Below are 20908 nucleotides of genomic sequence, written 5' to 3' on the forward strand. Positions count from 1 at the left end.
ATCAATGCATTCATAGAGTTCAAGTGTAATTATCAGAGTATTGGTGTTTTGGTGTACATTGTGTACATTGGTGTTGAGATTTTGGTTTCAAGGAGCATATCTTGAAAATCTATTTTACCTCATACTTCTAGCTTTTTGTATTTTACACCATAGTAGGTAAATCACTTTCAAGTTAGAGCAAATCAGCTAGCAGTGTGATAAATAAATGGCTTTAATATGTCATGGAAAGCAAATAGAACAAACAGTAAATACTAGAATTGTTTTCTGGCATCATGATGGGACTTTGGTAAAATATAATCCAGTTACATTTATCATCCTACTCCAGCTGTGCCATAGACATTCATCTTGGTTGTATTTAGGTAGTCCACTTGTTGATTTTGTTGATTTGGGTTATAGCAAGAGTACATGATATGGCCACTAGGTGTCGCCAGATGTGCAGACAGAATTTACTGAAATACAGTTAAACCGGAGGAGCACGTTTGAATTTTGAAATATATCGAGTGCATAAAATATACACGCATAAAAAAGGGAACACAGGTTATACTTTTATGTCGACATTTACGCTTTATGAAAATATTCATTTAGGCATAGTTCCATTTGTTATAAAAGAATTAGAGGGATTTTAAAGTTGTTGAACATAAAATGTTAGTTTGTAATAAGTTGTATAGGATGTCAAGGTGTTTTGTCTTCAGTTCCGATCTAGCGAATAGCTTTAAAACAAAAAAGCGTGAAAACCGAAGAGAATAACGTGTGTGAGATTTTCAAAGACAGTCACGTGACAAACTCGGACACGCGTTGTTTGAGCTCCCATGATGCAATGCACTCTTAACTTTTAACCAACTTTTAGTACTATATTCAGTGCTTTATTTGCTTTACTGCATGTTAGATATGAAGTATTGTGGATTTAGTTGTTTGTTGTTGTGCATTAAGTTGGTTGGTACAGTTTGACAATAGTCTATTTTGTACTTACCGTCACTGATGTTGGTGTCTTGGTTAGTGCGGCACTGAACCCTTTAACGTGAATGTCATACACTCATGTTTCACCTCAGATCGTATAAATCTTTCGCCTTTTACTAAAGATTTCCGTGGGGAGGAACACAATGAGTATTACCTAATTTTTTGATGCCCTGCTTCATGCGGGGCCACACGTTGGTTTCAATGATAGACAGGACTATACAAGTATAATGAATCTGATGCGCTCAAGTAGAGTCGACAAAGTGCTTCTTAATGAGAATTCATGAGAAAGTAACCGAGCTTAAGCTGCGTCCCAAATCGCATACTTATGCACTATTCTACACCCTTTTGTAGGATAAATAGTGTAAGTAGTGTGTTCACACTGAAAACTCTAAAACTAATAAGTGCACTTTAATTAACCGGATGATGCACTTATTCAGCCGCTAAAATGAAGTGTGGAGTGATGGACACTTCACGCACTCAACGACCGTAGGTTTGCTTACGTAGCGGAAGGGGTGGAGCTATCGGACGCACATGTTGAATAACTTTATTTATTTTGGATGGTGAAAGCAAAATTCTCCTACGAGAGTGATTATAGCGACTATAATGCATAGTACATAGTGCATGAGTGCATAGTGTATAGTGTGCCATTTGGGACGCAGCTATAGTCTTATGTTGGTAATAATTGGTTTATGAATAGGTCAAAATAAAGTGCCGGTGGGCATTTCCCCCTCAGAAATAGTTTGCACCCCCCAATTTTTTGTTCACTCAAACTGAAAATATCATTATCAAATTACCAAAAATCTGCCGATTCTGACGGGCGAGTGCGAGTAAACAGCCTTGTCTCGTTTTAAGCTTGAACAACTAAATAATTGCCTAATTTTATTTAACTAAATGTATTTTAATTACATTACAACATGAATGTTGTAAAAGGAACCGTATAAAATAAAAAAAACGGAAGTTTATAAGTATATGGGAACAACACTAGCTCGGCATATTCCCTATTATATTCATCTGTCTCCATATTCTACTGCATCCCAGAATGTTACACAGCACCAAAAATGTAAAAATATATATATATATATTAAATATAATGTTTGTGTACGGCAGACGGCAACTGGCCGTGACACAGATTCCCGAGTCTGTGTGCTCCAATCAGGTGAGCCCTCTTCAACGCTCGCCATGACAACGAGACAGCAGTGACGTGCCTTGTAAAAATTTGCATCTGCATTCCTATAAAGCTCGTGTGCTCTCAATCAGCGTTGTCAGTTCGCTCGGTGTTGCTGTTTGTACTTGACCAATGTGAGTTCAATACCGACGGTACGAGTGGAGCCACGCCAATCTCATGAAGTCCGCTTGGTGAAGCTTCACTCGGGCCCATCTGTGCTGTAGTTCCTTGCGGTTTGCGTACATAAACACAATATCGCGAGAAATATTACGTGTTTGTTGCTCGAAATGTGCCGCCGAGCAACATCCAGTGAATACTGGCACGGCCTGGCGCCCGGTCTTCATGACCAAGAGCAACAGTCCCGGATTCCGCCATTTTAAAGTGAAAGCGATCGGCCGTCCATTGAATCTCATTGCTGTCGCGATGGAAAGCAGCTGCTTTGTTTTTATTCTGCCACCCTAGACGCGGCTAATTATAACTGAGGCGCGGGTAGTTTGGGGGACGCCGCCCTCTCTATTCTGCTGCCCTAGACGCGGATATAACTGAGGTGCGGGTGACGAGGATAGTTTCGGGGACGCCGGTCTCTCTATTCTGCCACCCTAGACGCGGATATAACTGAGGTGCGGGTGGCGAGGATAGTTTCGGGGACGCCGCTCTCTCTATTCTGCCACTCTAGACGCGGATATAATTGTGGGCGTGGGTGGCGAGGATAGTTTCTGGGACGCCGCTCTCTCTATTCTGCCACCCTAGAGTCGGATATAATTGTGGGCGTGGGTGGCGAGGATAGTTTCTGGGACGCCGCTCTCTCTATTCTACCACCCTAGACGCGGATATAATTGTGGGCGTGGGTGGCGAGGATAGTTTCGGGGACGCCGCTCTCTCTATTCTGCCACCCTAGACGCGGATATAATTGTGGGCGTGGGTGGCGAGGATAGTTTCTGGGACGCCGCTCTCTCTATTCTGCCACCCTAGACGCGGATGAGGGCGCGGGTGGCGAGGGTAGTTTCGGGGACGCCGCCCTCTCTATTCTGCCACCCTAGGCGGCCGCCTAGGTCACCTCTATGGAAGCGCCGGCCCTGTATATATTTATAAAAGAAGTTGAACAAGTTGTCATAATATTTAGTCATTAAATTATGTTACTGCTAGATGGCGCTCAATTAAAAGGAGCGTTCATTTCAAGGGAGCGCTACCCTGTACTAAAATGGCGGCTCTATTGACGCATTCCTTCAAATAGACAACATCAGGGTAGGTAGGCGACATCCAATGTATATTTCTATGGGAGCTAACTCTTATTCACGTCATATCATGTGCAACTCTTATTACTCTTTTACGCTCTTTGATGCTGCGTTCACACCAGATGCGGCACGCGCGTCCAGTGCGAGTGATTTACATGTTAAGTCAATGCAAACGCGTGAATAGACATCCTGCGGCGCGATACGCGCGAATGGCGCAAATTGCGCGGGGCGAATTGAGCATTTTGCGCGTCTGACGCGCTTAACGAGCGTTTCGCGTGAATTTCTCGAATTCGAAAATCTGAACTTCAGCGTACATTCACGCCGCGTTAACCAATCAGAAGCTTGCTCTTGTGGGGGCGTGATTGTGACATAGAACCTGTTGTTGGTGTTCCGAGGGAAATTCTCCAGCCTTCACCGACAACAGTTCATCAAACTCGGCTTGGCTCAGTCAGAAGCACCGCTGAAAGCCTCCGTCATCCAGGTTAAGTTTCTGGAGGAGTTTATGAGCTCACAGCTGGATGCACCTCTAAAATAATGTAGTGTACTCAGACACGACCCTAAACGTATCGAAGCTGTTTTTTAGTCTTCATAAAGCACATAAACACTGTTATTTTCTTCATAAAATCCATGTTAGCCATTTGGCTATGAAGCTAGAGTCTTCGGTCAGACAGAAGCCCTGCCCATCACGCAAATCCGCGTCTGTTCTGAAGTGAATTTGACACGCGAATGAAGCAGGGTTTGACGCGCGTTCCGCGTCTAGTGTAAACACAACATAAGAGTCTTGGCGGGATTTCAGAATGATATTTAGGCAACTATGAAGTAGCAGTACTGTCTGTCTACCATAGTTACACAATGCAGCATTTAGCTCGCTCGTAAACATGGCTGTCTGAGCAGAAGTTTCATCTCTAGCCCTGACTGTCAGATGCTCATCATCTCAGAAGCTGTATTTTTAGATGCTTGATAACAGATAACGTTATAAGGTGAGTTATGGCTGGAGTGGACGCTGCCAGACGGGCTTTTTATTCATTTTGTCATGACAGGAGCGAACAAGGATACTAAAGAGTGACAGAGTCCACAAAACTGCTCTCTGGTTGCATTTCATTTGATGAATATTATCTTTTAGAGCTTCAAGTTAGCCTCAGGTTTTTCTTGTCAGATTTGTCGCTACGGGGGGTGGGGGTGTAGGGGGGGGTGTTGGGGGGTGCAAAGGGGGGCATTGCCCCCTCAGAAAGAGTTTGTGCCCCCCCCCCCCCCCCACAATTTTTATAAAGGATTGTTCACTCAAACCGAAAATTATTTCTGTCATTAATTATTAACACCCCCGTCATTCCAACCTAAAGGTTTATGATGTTTACAATATCACGAAAAAAACACTTATGATAGCCTAAGATGAATCTTTGTTTTTACATTTAAAATGATGAAAAAAAAGTTATATAGCATATTGAGTTGCGTGTTATTCGTGCCAAAATTTAACTAATTTTCATGGTAATAACATGTGAAATTTGGTATCTTTTTTAGGTATTTTTCTGGCTACACTAATGCCTTAAAATGTAACTAAGTAATTGTTTGAAATGACATTAGATTGTAACATTTAGCTTTTCCCTAACACTGATGTTGGTTGGATAATAGGCTACGTGAAGCGGGATGACTCGATTAAGCTGATTTCACTATATTTATTTACCGGTTAAATGAATAGTCTGATCGTGGGTCAGCTTGCATGTGTGGGCATAATTTGACGTCTTTACCTAAAACTTTAAACATTCATAGGCCTGTTATTTGAAATAAAACGGAAATAAGGAGAATAACATATGATTTAAAGCACTCGTTTGGCACTGAAGCCATAGGGTGTGTCTCCGTACTAACAGAGTATGTTTGATAAAGATTTATCAGAGTAGGGAGTGAATGTTGGCCAGAGGTGACAACAATATGTGTCGAAACAAGAAATCGGCACACTTTAATCACTCAAAGGTCTAAGGTCTTGTCAAGGATCATTTCTAATTTGATATGACCGCTAAAGTAAGGTAGACCGAGTACATTTTTCAGAGAAGGATACAGTTAAAACACCTTAAATAATTAACATTTTTGCTCCACTCATGCATATTAGCATTCTCATATAGTGAGAAATATGAACGGTGTGCGTCCTTAAGATATTGGTAAAAAAAAAAATTCTCAAGGTAAAATTTTAATTCAACAATGTCCTTTCCACAATAAATAGGTTATGATCCTTTCCTGACTGTCAAACCTGATGTATATCATTGCAAAAGATACTCTTTGCTCTAAAAATAGACATAGTTTATGACATTGTGCCATGCAAGGTTTTTCAACACACTGTCTCAACTGGATTGGTGTTATATTGCTTTACATGCAGTTTAGTTGCATTGTGATAATATGATACAAGTCATGTCATAAACACGTTATGGAACTTGTTTTTAAAAATATATTTGTGATTATTTTAACTGTCTATTAGTAATAGACATGTTTTCTACAATCAATATTAAAAGGATTAGATAGTATTTTTTAAACTGTACAATGTGATAAAGTGGGTACAGTTGATGCACTATGTTGTTACATGCAATAACAGTTAAATCACAGATAATGAAATAAATACTTATAGGTTGTGTGTAAACCAGTACACTTACTGTTATAGGCTTAGGGTAGGCTTATAGAATAAACAATTATGTATGGGGTAAATATACTGACTTAATATGTCTGTAAAGTATAAAAAACCTCTGTGCTTAATGTAATGATATTAGAAATACCGCTCTTTCTGTGTGTAAAAATAATATTTTTACTTTTTGTTGTTTTATTTCACTATTTCCATGTTCTTTTTACTGTTATGTTTACATTTTGTGCTAATATAGCAATATCTTTTATAGTGTTAAATATTTTGGTCTTGTGTGTGTGGATGATTTCCGGTGATAGGTTATGGCTTGAAGGGCATCCGCTGCGTGAAACGTGCTGGATAAGTTGGCGGTTCGTTCCACTGTGGCGACTCCAGATTAATAAAGGAACTAACCCGGCAAGAAAATGAATAAATGAATAAATTTTGTTCTTATATCTTTTTAACTGAATCTGAATTAAATAAAGTAAATAAATAAATAAATAAAACAATAATTTGAAAAATGCACAACTCTAAATTATTATGTTTGCAATACATATTTAGCCAGCTATAGAGAATTAATCAGTGGTGTCTCAACTGTACTCTACATGAGAACAGTTGAGACAAAAATACACCTTATGTTTATGAGCTAATTGTGGAAAATATAAACTACTTATGGCTATTACCAATATGTAACATTTCAATGCACAATCAAAATTAATTAATTCATTCATTTATTTACTTTTCAGCTTAGTCCCTTTAATAATCCGGGATGGCCACAGAGGAATGAACTGCCAACTTATCCAGCACGTTTTTACGCAGCGGATGTCCTTCCAGCCACAACCCATCTCTGGCAAAATCTAAATAAATATCACGTCAATGTTACCTTAAATTAAGCATCTAGTTTTTGTGATTAAAAAAGCAAAACGTTTTTCTAATGTACTCAGTTTACCGTACAGAAACCAAACATTCTCAAGTCTACTGATGTTTTATTAAAACAATTAAAAACACTAAACTAACAAACTAAAAACATTAAATTCAGTGATTATTGTCCATGCTGAAATAGCACAACGCTCATGTGTAATCTGCAGTGCAGCCATGAGATTGCACTGGGTTGCATCTACTACGTAAAGTCAAAGAAGTCCTCGATATCACAGCACTGGAGTGGCCCCAATGGGAGGAGCAAGGCAAGTTAACTAAGGAGGGGGAGGAGGATTTTGAGGTCAAAAGATAAACAGAAAGTGGACTGAATGAAGACATAGCAGTCGTCAAAGAAAACGCAGGCGCTGAAAACAGTGAAGACATGAGCACTGAAGGTAATCAGAGCACAGGAGGAGAATCAGCCGTGGACACAAAATCTGGCCGTCCTGGATGGAAGGTAAGTGCATGTCGAGAGGTTTGTTTATCTTTCTGAATACTTCTGTTCCTTATTGTAAGATACTTTTAAATAGTCTTCATTTGGTAATGAAGATATTCAACATGGAAAGCAGTGTCAAAGTCCAATAAAAAGCTTGTAAAATTATGGATTTGAATGTTTGCTTATAGACCAACGTTCATGTGGTTAATTACATGTTTAATGATAGTAACCAGATGTTCACCTCACTTTCTATGAGGGTTGTGTATCTGCTCTTGGTGTTTGCACAGAGTCAGGAAACTGAAGTGTACATTTAGAAGTGAGCTTGAAATGTTGATTATCTTTCCAAGCCAGCTAGTTTTGAAAATACCATGTGGTGAATGTTTTACTCACAAAGTAGCTTGATTAATCAAAAAATCTTTACAAATGTCTCCAAACAAGAAAAATCAGTGATACTTTTCTCCAAACATTTGCTGTTACAGCAATTTCAGTGCCCCATAGCTGATCCACGCTTTCCCAGAGAAGATGTGAAGCAGATATGGATGGAATGCCAGCATGATAGCTTCTGGTATCGAGGTAAAGAGACACTTGAAATGATTTACTATCACATATAGTGAGTGCACTGAAAAAAAGTGTATATGCGAATAATGTTTACTCTCGTGTCATTGAAAAATCTTTTTTTTTTTCTGTAAAACACTAAACATATTTAACAAAAATCAATTTTGGCTTCCACTGACCTCCATCCCATGAAAAACATACTATGGTACTCCATAGTAAATATTGTATATAGTAAATATAATCTATAGTAAAAACTATGAACAGTAGTAAAGTGTTTATACTGTATATATTATAGTAATTACAACTCTTTGTTAATGAAGGCTACAGCTTACCGTAGTATAATTTCCTAATAAACGCTAATAAATACTGTATTGTACCTTGGTTTTTACTACAGTGAACTGTGGTATAGCATAATAAAGCCTATAGTGAATTGAAAACTTAGAACAACAATGGGTAATTTGTTTATAATAATATAGTGGTTGTATTACCAAAGCTATTAGAATTAAAGTAACTTTCTACAGTATGATTTTAAAAAGCTGTATATTTACTATACTGTACAACTGATTTTTTTTTTCATTTGGGATTGTTTGGGTGGAATTGGTTAAATTTTTGTTTTAGAACTTTTGAGTGAATTTTTTTCCCCCTTTAAAACTCTGTAAGTACAAAACAGACAGAGAGCTTCTCCTCTGAATGATCTTCACAGGTTGTTTGCTTTGGTGAAAAGGGATTCGACAGGTGTGTGCACGTATATTCAAGAATGTTCTTCCAAATAAGGACTAACGCATTTATTATCCAGTGCTTATGTTTTGACATGGCTGGAATTTGGTTTAACCACAGCACTGTTTGTGTTGGGGAAACATAAGCCTCATGTTATCTGCCTGTTGTTTAGCGTTGACAGTGATCTGGAATACAGTTGTCTAAAGTAGCCAGTTATTTGGTATTGGATGGTAAAATGTTTAAGATACGCTCACTCACTCACTCCCTCCCTCAGTCTTTGTGTTCCTTGCTATATCAGGGGTATAGCTAGCGGAATGAACTGCTGATTAAAGATACTAAATGATGGTTTTATAAAGACTATTTTGTACCGCCAGCCTCTTTGTAGTAAGGGTGGGGATCATTCCTGATGTCAGAACCTCTGTAAGAATGGTGGAAGTGTCCTGCGGATTGCCTCATTTTGAAGTGCCTCCCTTACTGATCATTTATGTACTTCCATTGAGTGTTGATCTTTGGATATAAAATTACCAAAACTAAATTAAGCATGTGTGCTGTTTGGCATTTAGATGAATGTTCAAGGACGAGGCAGTGGCGCAGTAGGTAGTGCTGTTGCCTCACAGCAAGAAGGTCGCTGCGTCGCTGGTTCGAACCTCGGCTCAATTGGTGTTTCTGTGTGGAGTTTGCATGTTCTCCCTGCCTTTGTGCGGGTTTCCTCCGGGTGCCCCGGTTTCCCCTACAGTCCAAAGACATGCGATACAGGTGAATTGGGTAGGCTAAATTGTCCGTAGTGTGTGTGTGAATGTGTGTGTGGATGTTTCCAAGAGATGGGTTGCGGCTGGAAGGGCATCCGCTGTGTAAAAAAGCTTGCTGGATAATTTGGCGGTTCATTCCGCTTTGGCGACCCCGGATTAATAAAGGGACTAAGCCGACAAGAAAGTGAATGAATGTTCAGATGTGAATTTGAAGTATTGTTTTTAAGCACTGATCTGTTAATATCTCCACAGCTCTTCCCGTCTCTGCCGGCAGCATGGCTGTGACTGGTGGTCTCATATACAGTGGTAAGACAGCCTACAAAATATTTAGAAAAAACGTTCATTTCACAAAGCTGTTGAGTTTTAATTACTGAGTTCAGGGCAGTTTCATTTCAGATGATGCAATAGATTGTAATTCTGACATGTGTAACACATGTGCAATAATCAGGGTTATTATAGCCAGATTTGTAATATTTATTTTAGTTAACTTGATGTACATAAGTAACTAATGTTGAAATGATTATCTGAAAAGTATAATATAGATAAACTATGAAGAATCATTACATAAAAATGGAAGTTATATCAATGTAATTATGTAACATTGTGATTTGATTAATTTGTTGCAAATTGATCACTTATTAAATTAAGAAATATTCACAAAATAAATGTAAAGTCAAAAATGTTTTAAAAGCATCAAGTAGTCATTTACAAATTGTAGCTTTAGAAAGATTTTTGTTTTGATGCAACAGAATTTATTACTCAGACACTTTAAGCTACAATGGTCATGCTTACATTTAGATTTTTTGAAGTTGCATCTAAATTGGAATTTAGACATATTTACAGACCATTTATTGCAGCTCCAAAGCCAATATTGCTTACCAATATTTTTCAAAATATTTTTCATGTTATGAAAAAAATGGAGATTTTAAATGTCTCAAAGGTAAGTGACAGGCTCAGTTCTCCTTTTTTTCTTTTTTTACACACGCACGCACACGCACACGCGCACACACACGCGCACACACACACACACACACACACACAGAGTTCAGAACTCACAATAGGTCTAATACATGGGTCTAAAACTCTCAGTGTGAGCAGCCTTCAAAATCTTTAGATCACTCATTTTATTTTGATAAATTGAACACTGATCATTCACTGACCTTGTTTTACAGGTGTCTGGAAACAGTCCAAGCGATTTGGGTATTTCCCTAAACTGATTTGTAAGTCACTGTTGCGAATAATAATGTACGTTCTCACACCCCATTATTATGCAAATGTATCATTACTTTACTGTTCTTTACTGTGCACTCTCTTCTGCAGTGGCGGGTATTGTGGGTTTTGCAGTAGGCAAAGCTTCGTATATCGGGACCTGCAGAGAGAAGTTCAACAACAAACTGGGACCAGAGTTCACAAAAGCTTTTGGTGGCCCTGGCTTTGGACCTGGTGGCTTAAGACCTGGGCATAAGTAAGTATCCTAATGTGTTTGTTATTCGTGAAATAATTGCATGCAGTGAACTGATTTTTTGGTTGCTTAAAATATTTATTTTACTTTCAACAGCCATTGCATCCATGTGTGTGAAAAGTGCAAGCAACAAGAAGCACAGGCTGCAACAGTACCTGATGCACCCACTCAGAGCTGAGGTAAAAAAAAAACACAAGCACACCCAAACACACCCATTTACATCAACACAGAAGAGCTACATGGCCCACATCAGTCAGCACCTGTTCACTGACACCCCCCCCCCCCACACACACACCCACACACACCACCCCCCACACTATCACTAGTCATTTTACACCCACCACACCCCCTCCCACTGTTCATTTACATTCTAAAGTACACTCACCAGCACTGTTTGATTCTAAGCCACACCCATTACTACTAGTCAAACATTTTAAACCACATCCATTACTACTATTGATAGATTTTAAACCACACCCACCTTCACTGTCCATTTAAATTTACAAAAGTATACACAACTAGTAATTTACATATTTAATCCACATCCACCAGATTCTATATTAGCATTCTTCTAAACCCCACCCATCAGATATTTACATTCTAACACACACTACTCTTACATTCTCATATACACACCAGTGAAAATTTCATTCTAAACCCCACCCATCAACACTACTGATTTTAATTTTTACTACACACTCACTTAATTTACATCTAAACACAAACACAATTACACCTAAACTACACCCACTACTACTCCATTGCATTCTAAACCAAACTTACTGGCTGCTATTAATTTGAATCCTAAACCACACCTACTTAAACAGCTTATATGGCTTATGTTCAAAAGGACATTGCACTATGTAATTCAGACTAAAAGTAATACTTTATTTCTTTCTTTTTCCCCGTAGGGTTTTGAGTTTCAGCAGGAAGCCACTTATTAAAATATGTTGTTTTTTGTTTATAATAAAATAAAATGATTAAAGACTGAATGTTTGTTTAAAATATGATGCAACAGGAGGCAGCTGAAATCATCTGTAATGGACCCTAAAGGTAACTAACCAGCAGGGGGCGCCAAGACACCACAGTCCATTGTAACTATGCTTCGCTGTGAACCTTTGTGCAACAGGTTCATTGACTGAAACGAGCTGTAGGTGTGTCAAACAGCTATTTTGAAGAGGTATTTTGAAGATAACAATAAGCGATGAATGCTACTGTTGTTTGTCTCAAGTACAGTGTTTTACATACAATTAAGGTGGACGAGTAAGCTCTGATATTGATACATACACCAACGGTATCTGCTCAGCTTTCCAAATTTCTGGAGGTTTTGATTCAGTTTTATGGCATCATCATACTATACATGGGCGTAAATCTGATTTAACAGTAGGGGGGACAATAAATATAAAATTTCTTTCAAGCATTTTTTGAAGGGGACACAAATAATACAGCCGAGTTGTACTATTAAAGATATGTCCCCACAGTTAAAAATGGTTTTATCAAAATTATTATTATAGCATGGAGACTACGTCATTATGATTATTCTCAAAGTTTTTCTCAGGTTCAATGGCAAAGCAAATTTTTCTTCGAAACTATTTATTGCATTGTTTGTTGTGTCGTTTACAGTCAATAGACTGACTCCTGAAGCAGAATAAATGCAGCAAAATACATTTTCCATACTCATAACTAACTTTAAAAACGTTAAAATGACCGATCATATTGTAAATCAGTGAACCTGTGAGGTTCGTCTGCTAAACAGCCACAACTCCGAAAACATTTTAAAAATTGTTCACCCCCAAAAGAATAGTCATTATACCCTCAATAAAGCACAACACCCTTACCTGACACTGTACATCTGACTGACCCTGCTCTGCCTGTTCCTCAATCATTTCTTTCTCCTTTGCCTGGTGTGATTGATGACATTAGTATTTTAACAAGCACTCATTCTTAAAGCCAAATTGCCTTAATATGTGAACTTTTTGTACTTGGTGTTTAGCTGCAGTGATCTTATTTCCATTTTCTCTGTCATTTTATCCAATACATAACACTGCCAGGCAAGTTTATTTATACTGTAACGTTAGCACAATTTATACACGATGGTAATTCAAAGTGCTTTAACGCTTTTAACAAAGTGTTTTAAAGAATGCAAAACTATCAAAAAATGATCACAAAAAAGAATTAAAAAAGGTTAACATTTTAATTATAAATTAATTAAGTCACTTAAAATAGAATACAAACTAATTATACAAAGTCGTCACAAATGAAACAATGCATGCATGGGAAACGATTTAGCGTTAGCAACAAGCTAACGTTAACTAGATATTAATCGCTAATACAGCAGATTCATGGACAATTACATGGGTAATCAGCATTTTTGCCGCAACTAATTTATGAACGAGTCTGTACTAACTACATTAAGAGAATCGCTTTATTTAAGGTGAATAAAATCCCCTACTTACTTACTGAAATTCAACATTAACTCAGCCGCAGCCAGCCAGTTCTGACGTGCGTGTGTGTGATCAAGTAGGCGAGATGATGGAAAGCACACAGTGGACCGAACCACTCTGAGAAAGTTGAGGGGGAACTCATCATGTTTTTAAAGGCATTTTAAATGATAAATGCGGTTTTCTTTCTACTTAGACAATTATTTTATCTAGAGTTTTTTTTTTTTTTTTTTTTGTGTGTGTGTGTAGGGACAACCCTCGAATGGAAAGGGACAGGTCCCCCACTCCCGTACAGTTGAAGTCAGAATTATTAGTTCGTTTGCTTTATTCGTTTTCTGTTTAATAAGAAGTTTTTTTCAACACATTTCTAAAGATAATGGTTTTAAAAACTCATTTTTAATAATGGATTTCTTTTATCTTTGCAATGACAGTAAATAATATTTGACTAGATATTTTTCCAGACACTTCTATACAGCTTAAAGTGACATTTAAAGGCTTAACTAGGTTAATTAGGTTAACAAGGCAGGTTAGAGTAATTAGGCAAGTTATTGTATATTATTCTGTAGACTATCAAAACAAATTGCCTAAAGGGGCTAATAATTTTGTCCTTAAAATGGGGTTAAAAAATTTAAAACTGCTTTTATTCTAGCCAAAATAAAACAAATAAGACTTTCTCCAGAAGAAAAAAATATTATCAAACATACTTTGATAATGTCTTTGCTCTGTTAAACATCATTTGGGAAATAAAAAAAAAGAAAAAAAAAAATCAAAGGGGGGCTAATAATTCTGACCTCAACTGTATATACACCCAAATAACAAAAGAGGTTCAAAGGGGTTTGCAGATTTCACCAGCTTTATTTGAAATAACTGAAGATCTGAATGAAAAATCTTCATTTAAAATGAGAATAAAATGAACTTCAGTACAATGAAATCCTCATCCCTTATTTCCAGCGTAGAGGACAAGACTATAAACTGTAACATCAGTTAACGATGATGTCATGATTATCATGGGTCCAAGTCAGTAACCTGTGCATAGCTTTAAAACTGCGTTGAACTAAATTTTCAGTGGAGAATCAACTTTTGATGGTTTTATTTGTTACATGGCCATTCCTGGGCATCTATTACACTTATATTATATTTAAATTATTATTATGTTTGAAAAAGGTTTCGTTGGAAATCATTTCTCCAAACACTGATACTTAAATTGACAAACAAGAAGCCAAGATTACATATTTTATCTGAGCAAATACACTTGATTCTACAAAATTTGCATTCATTTCCAAGACCTTGCTCCTTAAAATACATTCATCTTCAATTCAGCATTATAAATCAGATATTTGGTCTGATCTGGCAGGATGAGGCGAGGAAACACCACAGCCATTTGGAGTTCTTCAGTCATCTGATTCTCTTACTCTTCCCAGGAATCACCATACTTGTTCTTTTTAGCTGGAGGAGTAAGAAAGAAATCGGCTTACAGATTAAAAGATACAGGGACATTAAAGGATTATAAAGTATTTAGTACCCAACCAAAGTTAAGCAAAAGTTCCAATAAGCAAAGTGTATTCAAAATATTCACATATTCTTACTTAAATTTTTGGTGGAGATCTTTTGGTTTGGTGCACATTATGCATCAAATAAACGCATCTTTGTGTATCTTTTCTAATCCGTGTGCATCATTCAAATTAACTATACCCTTTCGTCATTTTAGTGGCTGTTTTTGCCCTATTGACTTCCATAATAACAACATTTTTTATTGCAAAGCCATGACACCATAGAATCATCCGTTCTTGATTGTTAGTGGTTTTCCCTGTTGGGAAGAGGTCAGATTTGTAATTTTTACCAACTAAAAACAAGCAACTGAATTTTTTTATTTTAGGCTATGTTGCCAATTATAGGCCTTACTGTTGTAGCTACATTATATTAATGCTTTACAGTATAAGTATTAGCTGATTTTTATAGATTTTATTTAAAGATAAAGCCGAAATTTACTAAACTACTTATTAATAAGGTAAAATAAGATACTTTATGTTAACAATGTGACAAAAACAAGCTAATCAGTGACTTCAAAGCAGAGATGGGAAACAAACAGTAATTATGTGTACGGTTCCACCTCCAAAAATGTTCATGATAGGCATGGGTCGCTATGAGATTCTAACAGTATGATAACCTTGGATAAAAAATATCCCCGTTTCACGGTATTGTGATTATTGCTCTAAAATATATTCTTTTTAAATATCTGGCTAAAAAATAAGAACTTTTTCCCGCTTTTAACACAATAGCTGCATCCGAAATCATATATTTCCATACTATACAGTACACCAAAAACAGTATGAGCGTCGAGTTGTATGTCCGAATTCATAGAATTTAAAAAACAGTATCTAGCTGACCTACTGCTTCTGGCAAAATTCACAAGTGAGCATCTGATGGACACTACACTATCCCATGATGCACCGCAAGACAATTTAGGAATGGGAGTGACATAGGTAGGGCACGTGATGATGACAAAATGGCATCCGTAGTAAGTCCATGCTCCATTCATACTATTCACATTCATACAGTAGTTTTCTAGCGGTCTCATAGTAAATTCGAATTCACATGCAGCATCTACTGAATAGTAGGCCATTTCGGACGCAGCCAATTAATTTTATTTTGGTACAGTGAACATGTCAGGCTAAATAATTCAAATGAATAATTGACTTCTGCTTTCTTGATTAGTGTCAGAAACACAAATTTCTTTACAATTTAAACGACATCTCTGGATATCTTTCATGCTGGAGGCACTGTTGTACTTAAAAACGAAACAAAATAAATAATTAAAATCTCATATATAATATATTGTAGGTATGGTATAGCAGAAAATTTTATTGGTTTTTTAAATCTTGACTTTTCCAAACTGTGTTTACCTTTAAAATGGTTATCGTCCCATGCCTAGTACATGGCCCTAAATTTCACATTGGCCAACCCAACTGACACTCTGAACTGAATTAGTTCATGGGTGCTGTCATATTTATCAGTTAGATAATCGATGAAACTTTTTATAGGCTTTCAAAATCTCTACAGGGCTCACACTTCATTGCTTCTACAGACTTCCTTACAAGTTATCGGTTACAGAAGCTCACCTTCCTTTTTGGGTTGCATCACCTCCATTTGTGGTTTCATTTGCGTTTGGTTTTTCTGTGGGAGCGTGACTTCATAGTTCTCCCTGTTCTTGTTACGCAGTTCCTCATACAACACTGGCTTTCTCTTGGGCACATCCTCTTCCATATAGAGTGGCGCTTTAGAATAAATGCAAACTACTGGTTAAACATCTACCAAGTCCTTATTCAGTGACAAATGTACTTTCCCTTTGCCAACTGTATACAAATTTGTATTTATTCAGGGAAATTTATCTGGAGGACCTGCTGAAGAAAGCGGATTACAGCGAGTACTCTGTTAAATTTATGTTTAGCTTGAGTAAAGTCTGTTTTGTAGGTTAATGAGGGTGCTTTTTAGCAGGGTTCTTCAGCATTGTACATTTTAGAACAACATAAGCCATCTGAACAATGTAAAACTGAGTGGTTTGTTTTGGGTTTGGTTAACCCTACTCTGAATCTCAAGAGTCCGTTTACTAGATTTGCCTAACAGACTAATGGTGTTCATGAGCAAGCATTGGAGTACCTTGCGAGGGTAAATCATCCCTGATGTTAGCAGGACCAGAATCACTGAATCCAGAGCTGAAAGGAGTGGTTTCGTATGATTGAGATGGGGTACTGTAAGTGTAATCGCTGGTGTAGCTGCTGTAGCTCTCAGTTGCAGAGCTGACTTCTGTCGCAGGCTGTTGGACGGACTCTGAACCAGGCTGCTGAGATTCAGATGAGTTTGGATCAAAATCGGGTTGGTTCATCCTATGAAACAAATATCATGGTGTAAAAAAATAAAGAAATTATTTACTTGACATAGGAAATCACAAAATAGTAAAGGTACAGAACAATCTATAATTTTATAAATTCCGAGGTCACTGATTAGCCCCATTTAAAGTTAAATACTACACTGTAAAAGATGACCGTAATTTCAACTAAATATCTGTAACCTGGTTAACAGTAATTTGCCTAGATAAATATGATAAATAAACATAAATTGACTTTCACAGAATTCCCCACAAGACACTCTATTGTTATTATTTATGCTCATCAGTTAAGTACATTAGAGTTTTATGTTACATAAAACAAGATATATATATATATCTTATGTTTATTTATATATATATATATATATATATATATATGTTTATTTATTAATGTATAATTATTATTTTTATGTGTGTTACCATGATGGTGTTAAGCAGTTGTGTAAATGACTGAATGAATGATTTTTTACTGTACATTTTTACAGATTTTTGTTTTACAGTGTAACGAGTGTAAAAGAGCAGAGTTATATTAAGGTGTTAGGACAATTTTGAAAAACTTCAAAAGTTCAAAAACAATTGATGATGAATTGTTTTAGAAATACTTTGATGAAAGGTTTTGAACCACTTCAAATGTTGACTACTGAATATATTCTGAAGCATAGTAGAAAAAAAAACATTCGATTAGATGCAAATACTAATCGAATTAAAATTACAGGAACCCCTTAGATCAGGGGTGCCCAAACTTTTTCTTATGAAGGGTCAAAAAACAAATTTGATTTGATTGAAGATAAATAAAGTTGCCATGTGTAATTTCATTATTTATTCAATAATATTTTAAAATGACAAGAAAACTTTGCTTTACATTAACTAATACAGTATATTTTACATTACATTTTACATTTGATCTCTGTTAAAGGCATTCTCCCCAACTCACTAAATTATTCTCACTCTCTTCTCAGATGGGATGGTGGGCCAAATCAAAGGTTACAGTGGGCCAACTTTGGCAAAGGGGTCCCACTTTGGGAATCTCTGCCTTAAATATTGCTGTTAATCAAATGGTAAATATCTAACAAACTTGATTTAACTCTGTTTTGAAGTAATTGAAACTCTTCGACAGCAGGTTGTCTAGATGAAGGCCTTTCAGCCTCAGCAAGAGAAGTTTATCTGTCCAAATCTGCAATTTATAGAATATTGTACATTGTCTACACCCTGTCCCAACTACATGTGACGTGGCACTGCAACATCCGATTAAAGGTAGGATTTCCATGTTACTCCCCCAACCACCAATGGTGGCCATTAGAAATGGTTTATATTTCTGCAACATCATGGCTGGAATAACAGCATACACTACAATGGCAATGATCACCTCAGGTGCTGATTATGTGCTTTATTCAGTGTTAAATGGTACCAATAAGAGTTTGAATACAATGTATTGGCATTAATTACCCTAATTTACCTCAAATCTTAATTTGAGGGAAAACGTGTGTAGACTTCAGTGAAATGTGGAAGTGTCATGTTTTGGTGGCGTTTTCTGCAGCAAGTGCTGAATCTTTTTATAAATTGTTTAAAGTTATATAATAAATATAAAAATGTAATATAGCCATTAAAACATTTTATAAAGCAAAACAATTAACAAAAAATAAATAAATAAAGACTAGAATGAACGAATCGAGCATGTATTCGAAAACACAAACTTACTCAGAAGACACGTGACGCAGACGTCCCTGTCGTAATGCCTCTCCCAGTGGCGAGTTCTCCAGTTTCATAAACTTTTCTTGACAGACCCTCACGTAAGACATTTTTCCACCGATGTATCCAAATATGCCAGCAACTGCACAACAATCATTTATTGAAAATGGCAATTTCCGTACAATCTTTTTTTATATTGCTTTCTATATAATTTTGTGCTGTCTGATGTTCTTTATACTCACAGGCAATTTTAGGAAGAGCACCAAATCGTGGAGATGGAGAAAGCATTCCTATGGAAAAATAATAACAATAAGAGAATTTCTTTACTTTTGTTTTAAATAAAGGGTTAGTTTGTCATTGTCATTAGAACATTTCTGCAGTTTTTGAATGCATCATTGTAAAAGTAGACGTTTACAATAAATAAATAAACAATTTCCTACTTAATAATAATAATAATAATAGGATTGGAAATTTTGTATTGTTCTTTTACCAAACGATGCATACTTTGTTCTTTAGTATTTTACCCTTTTTAATGTTGAGGGGTTTGCCTTATGTTTTAATTGCTATGTATGTGATGTAGATTTTATTTTTAGTATTGATTGTGTGCAGCACTTTGGGCAACATTGTGTTGTAAAAATGTGCTATATAAATAAATAAACTAATAAACTAATAATAACGTGTACTGTGATAGTTTAGCCAGAGAACCCCAGAGAATAAACAATGACAATTTTCCAGTTTGGGGTGAACTACCCCTTAAATTTCCCTGAATTAACAATAACCTTTATAGTAATTATTAATAACAGGGTGAAATGTTTTTTTTACTTTATTATTATTTTAAGAGAGACTAAATATACTTTCCAAAAGGTATATCTAACAATATACATTTTTGAACACTTTAAGCGCAATAAAAAAAAAAAAAAAAAAAAAAAAAAAAGAAGAAGCATATCTCAGAATTTTTAGAAATACAATATTCTCTATATAGGCGGCTGCACTATGGCACAGTGGATATCACTGTCGCCTCACAGCAAGAAGGTCGCTGGGTCAGCTGGCATTTCTGTGTAGATTTTGCATGTTTGTGTGTGTTTGTGTGGGTTTCCTCCAGATGCTCCAGTTTCCCCCAGTCCAAAGACATGTGGTATAGGTAAATTGGATAAGCTAAACTGTGTGTAGTGTATGTGTGTGAATGAGAGTGTATAGATGTTTCCTAGTGATGGGTTGCAGCTGGACGGTATCTATCCACTGCAAAAAAACATGTGCTGGATAAGTTGGCCATTCATTCAGCTATGGCGACCACAGATTAATAAAGGGACTAAGCCGAAAAGAAAATTAACAAATTTATATTTATATAATCATATTCTCTATATGGAAACTTCCAAGGTTTTCCTTTGTTTTAAATCTTCACTGATAATTCCAGGTTTTCCATGACAATAGGAACGAGAAACAGACGTAAAAACCTGAAATATAGGACTTGAACATACCTTTTGCTACCAGTACCTGAGTGATTCCGACTGCTATTGCAGAAAATGGTAAAGCTGAAGACAATGAGAAAGCACAAACACATAATCAGAAACGCTCATCTGTATCTAGCAAAGGCTAAAACGTAATGCAGAAAATCAACATTTAATGACTGGATAGCATTACTCACATCTGTACCAGAAGCTTTCTGAGTTGCACTCCCTGAAGACACGCTTCTCTTCTTCAGTGGGAATATAAGCAGAATTAAAAGCACCCTGAGGAGGCAAAATTATGAGTAATTAAAGAACACCTATTGATGATTAAGTGACACACTCTGCTTTTTGGAGTACTTCTGCGTGAGACAGAGCAGTTTAGTTCTAGTTTACAAACACTGCCAGGTGAATTTACTGCCTACCTTACTGGACCCATGCTGGACTTGGGCAGCCGGAGTGAATCCAGACGATGCTTGCGACATGACCAATCCTAGATGCAATTACAAAAACAACGTTTTTGCAGTAGCCATGGGATTACGCGGATTACCAGTCAACAAGTTCAACGACACATTTTATGACATGACCTCCAGTCGACTCTTATTAGGAAAACAGACCAACCCGGAAGTGCAGGCGTTAGGCCGGAAGTAC

At 36.8% G+C, this 20908-nt stretch overlaps 3 protein-coding genes and 1 non-coding gene across 9 annotated transcripts in view; 2 read left to right on the forward strand and 2 right to left on the reverse strand.

Annotated features, from left to right (window-relative positions):
• The window catches only part of ociad2 (OCIA domain containing 2), a 30392-nt gene extending 17754 nt beyond the window's left edge, over positions 1–12638 (forward strand). The window contains 7 exon segments of one of the 2 annotated variants that reach the window (NM_001044856.2): positions 7215–7334; positions 7793–7886; positions 9587–9640; positions 10507–10554; positions 10655–10799; positions 10893–10975; positions 11708–12638. In NM_001044856.2, coding sequence (NP_001038321.1) covers positions 7260–7334; positions 7793–7886; positions 9587–9640; positions 10507–10554; positions 10655–10799; positions 10893–10974 — 498 coding nt within the window. In that variant the 5' untranslated portion in view covers positions 7215–7259 and the 3' untranslated portion in view covers position 10975; positions 11708–12638. 2 annotated transcript variants of the gene reach the window in all.
• dcun1d4 (DCN1, defective in cullin neddylation 1, domain containing 4 (S. cerevisiae)) overlaps positions 1–13362 on the reverse strand; it is a 41018-nt gene extending 27656 nt beyond the window's left edge. For 3 of the 5 annotated variants that reach the window (XM_087297016.1, XM_087297019.1, XM_087297024.1), the window contains exons 1-2: positions 13253–13362; positions 12635–12697 (exon numbers count right to left, since the gene is read on the reverse strand). In XM_087297016.1, the coding sequence (XP_087153142.1) occupies positions 12635–12648 (14 nt within the window). In that variant the 5' untranslated portion in view covers positions 12649–12697; positions 13253–13362. The remainder of the gene's footprint in view (positions 1–12634; positions 12698–13252) is intronic. The other 2 variants (XM_087297015.1, XM_087297018.1) reach the window with 1 other exon arrangement.
• LOC137488748 (U5 spliceosomal RNA) lies at positions 1030–1144 on the forward strand. The gene has a single exon (XR_015519285.1). It is a non-coding gene; the product is annotated as a U5 spliceosomal RNA (small nuclear RNA).
• Positions 13363–14072: 710 nt separating the features above from the next.
• On the reverse strand, positions 14073–20834 carry ociad1 (OCIA domain containing 1). Its single transcript, NM_200302.2, is given in 8 exon segments — positions 14073–14683; positions 16357–16512; positions 16895–17121; positions 18822–18954; positions 19055–19102; positions 20291–20344; positions 20458–20542; positions 20683–20834. Coding segments are annotated over 8 exon segments (801 nt in total). The 5' UTR covers positions 20743–20834; the 3' UTR covers positions 14073–14645.
• Between the last annotated feature and the right edge of the window lie 74 nt (positions 20835–20908).

Source organism: Danio rerio, chromosome 20, assembly GCF_052040795.2.
Source record: "Danio rerio strain M-AB ecotype USA chromosome 20, GRCz13ab, whole genome shotgun sequence".
Taxonomy (NCBI): Eukaryota; Metazoa; Chordata; class Actinopteri; order Cypriniformes; family Danionidae; genus Danio; species Danio rerio.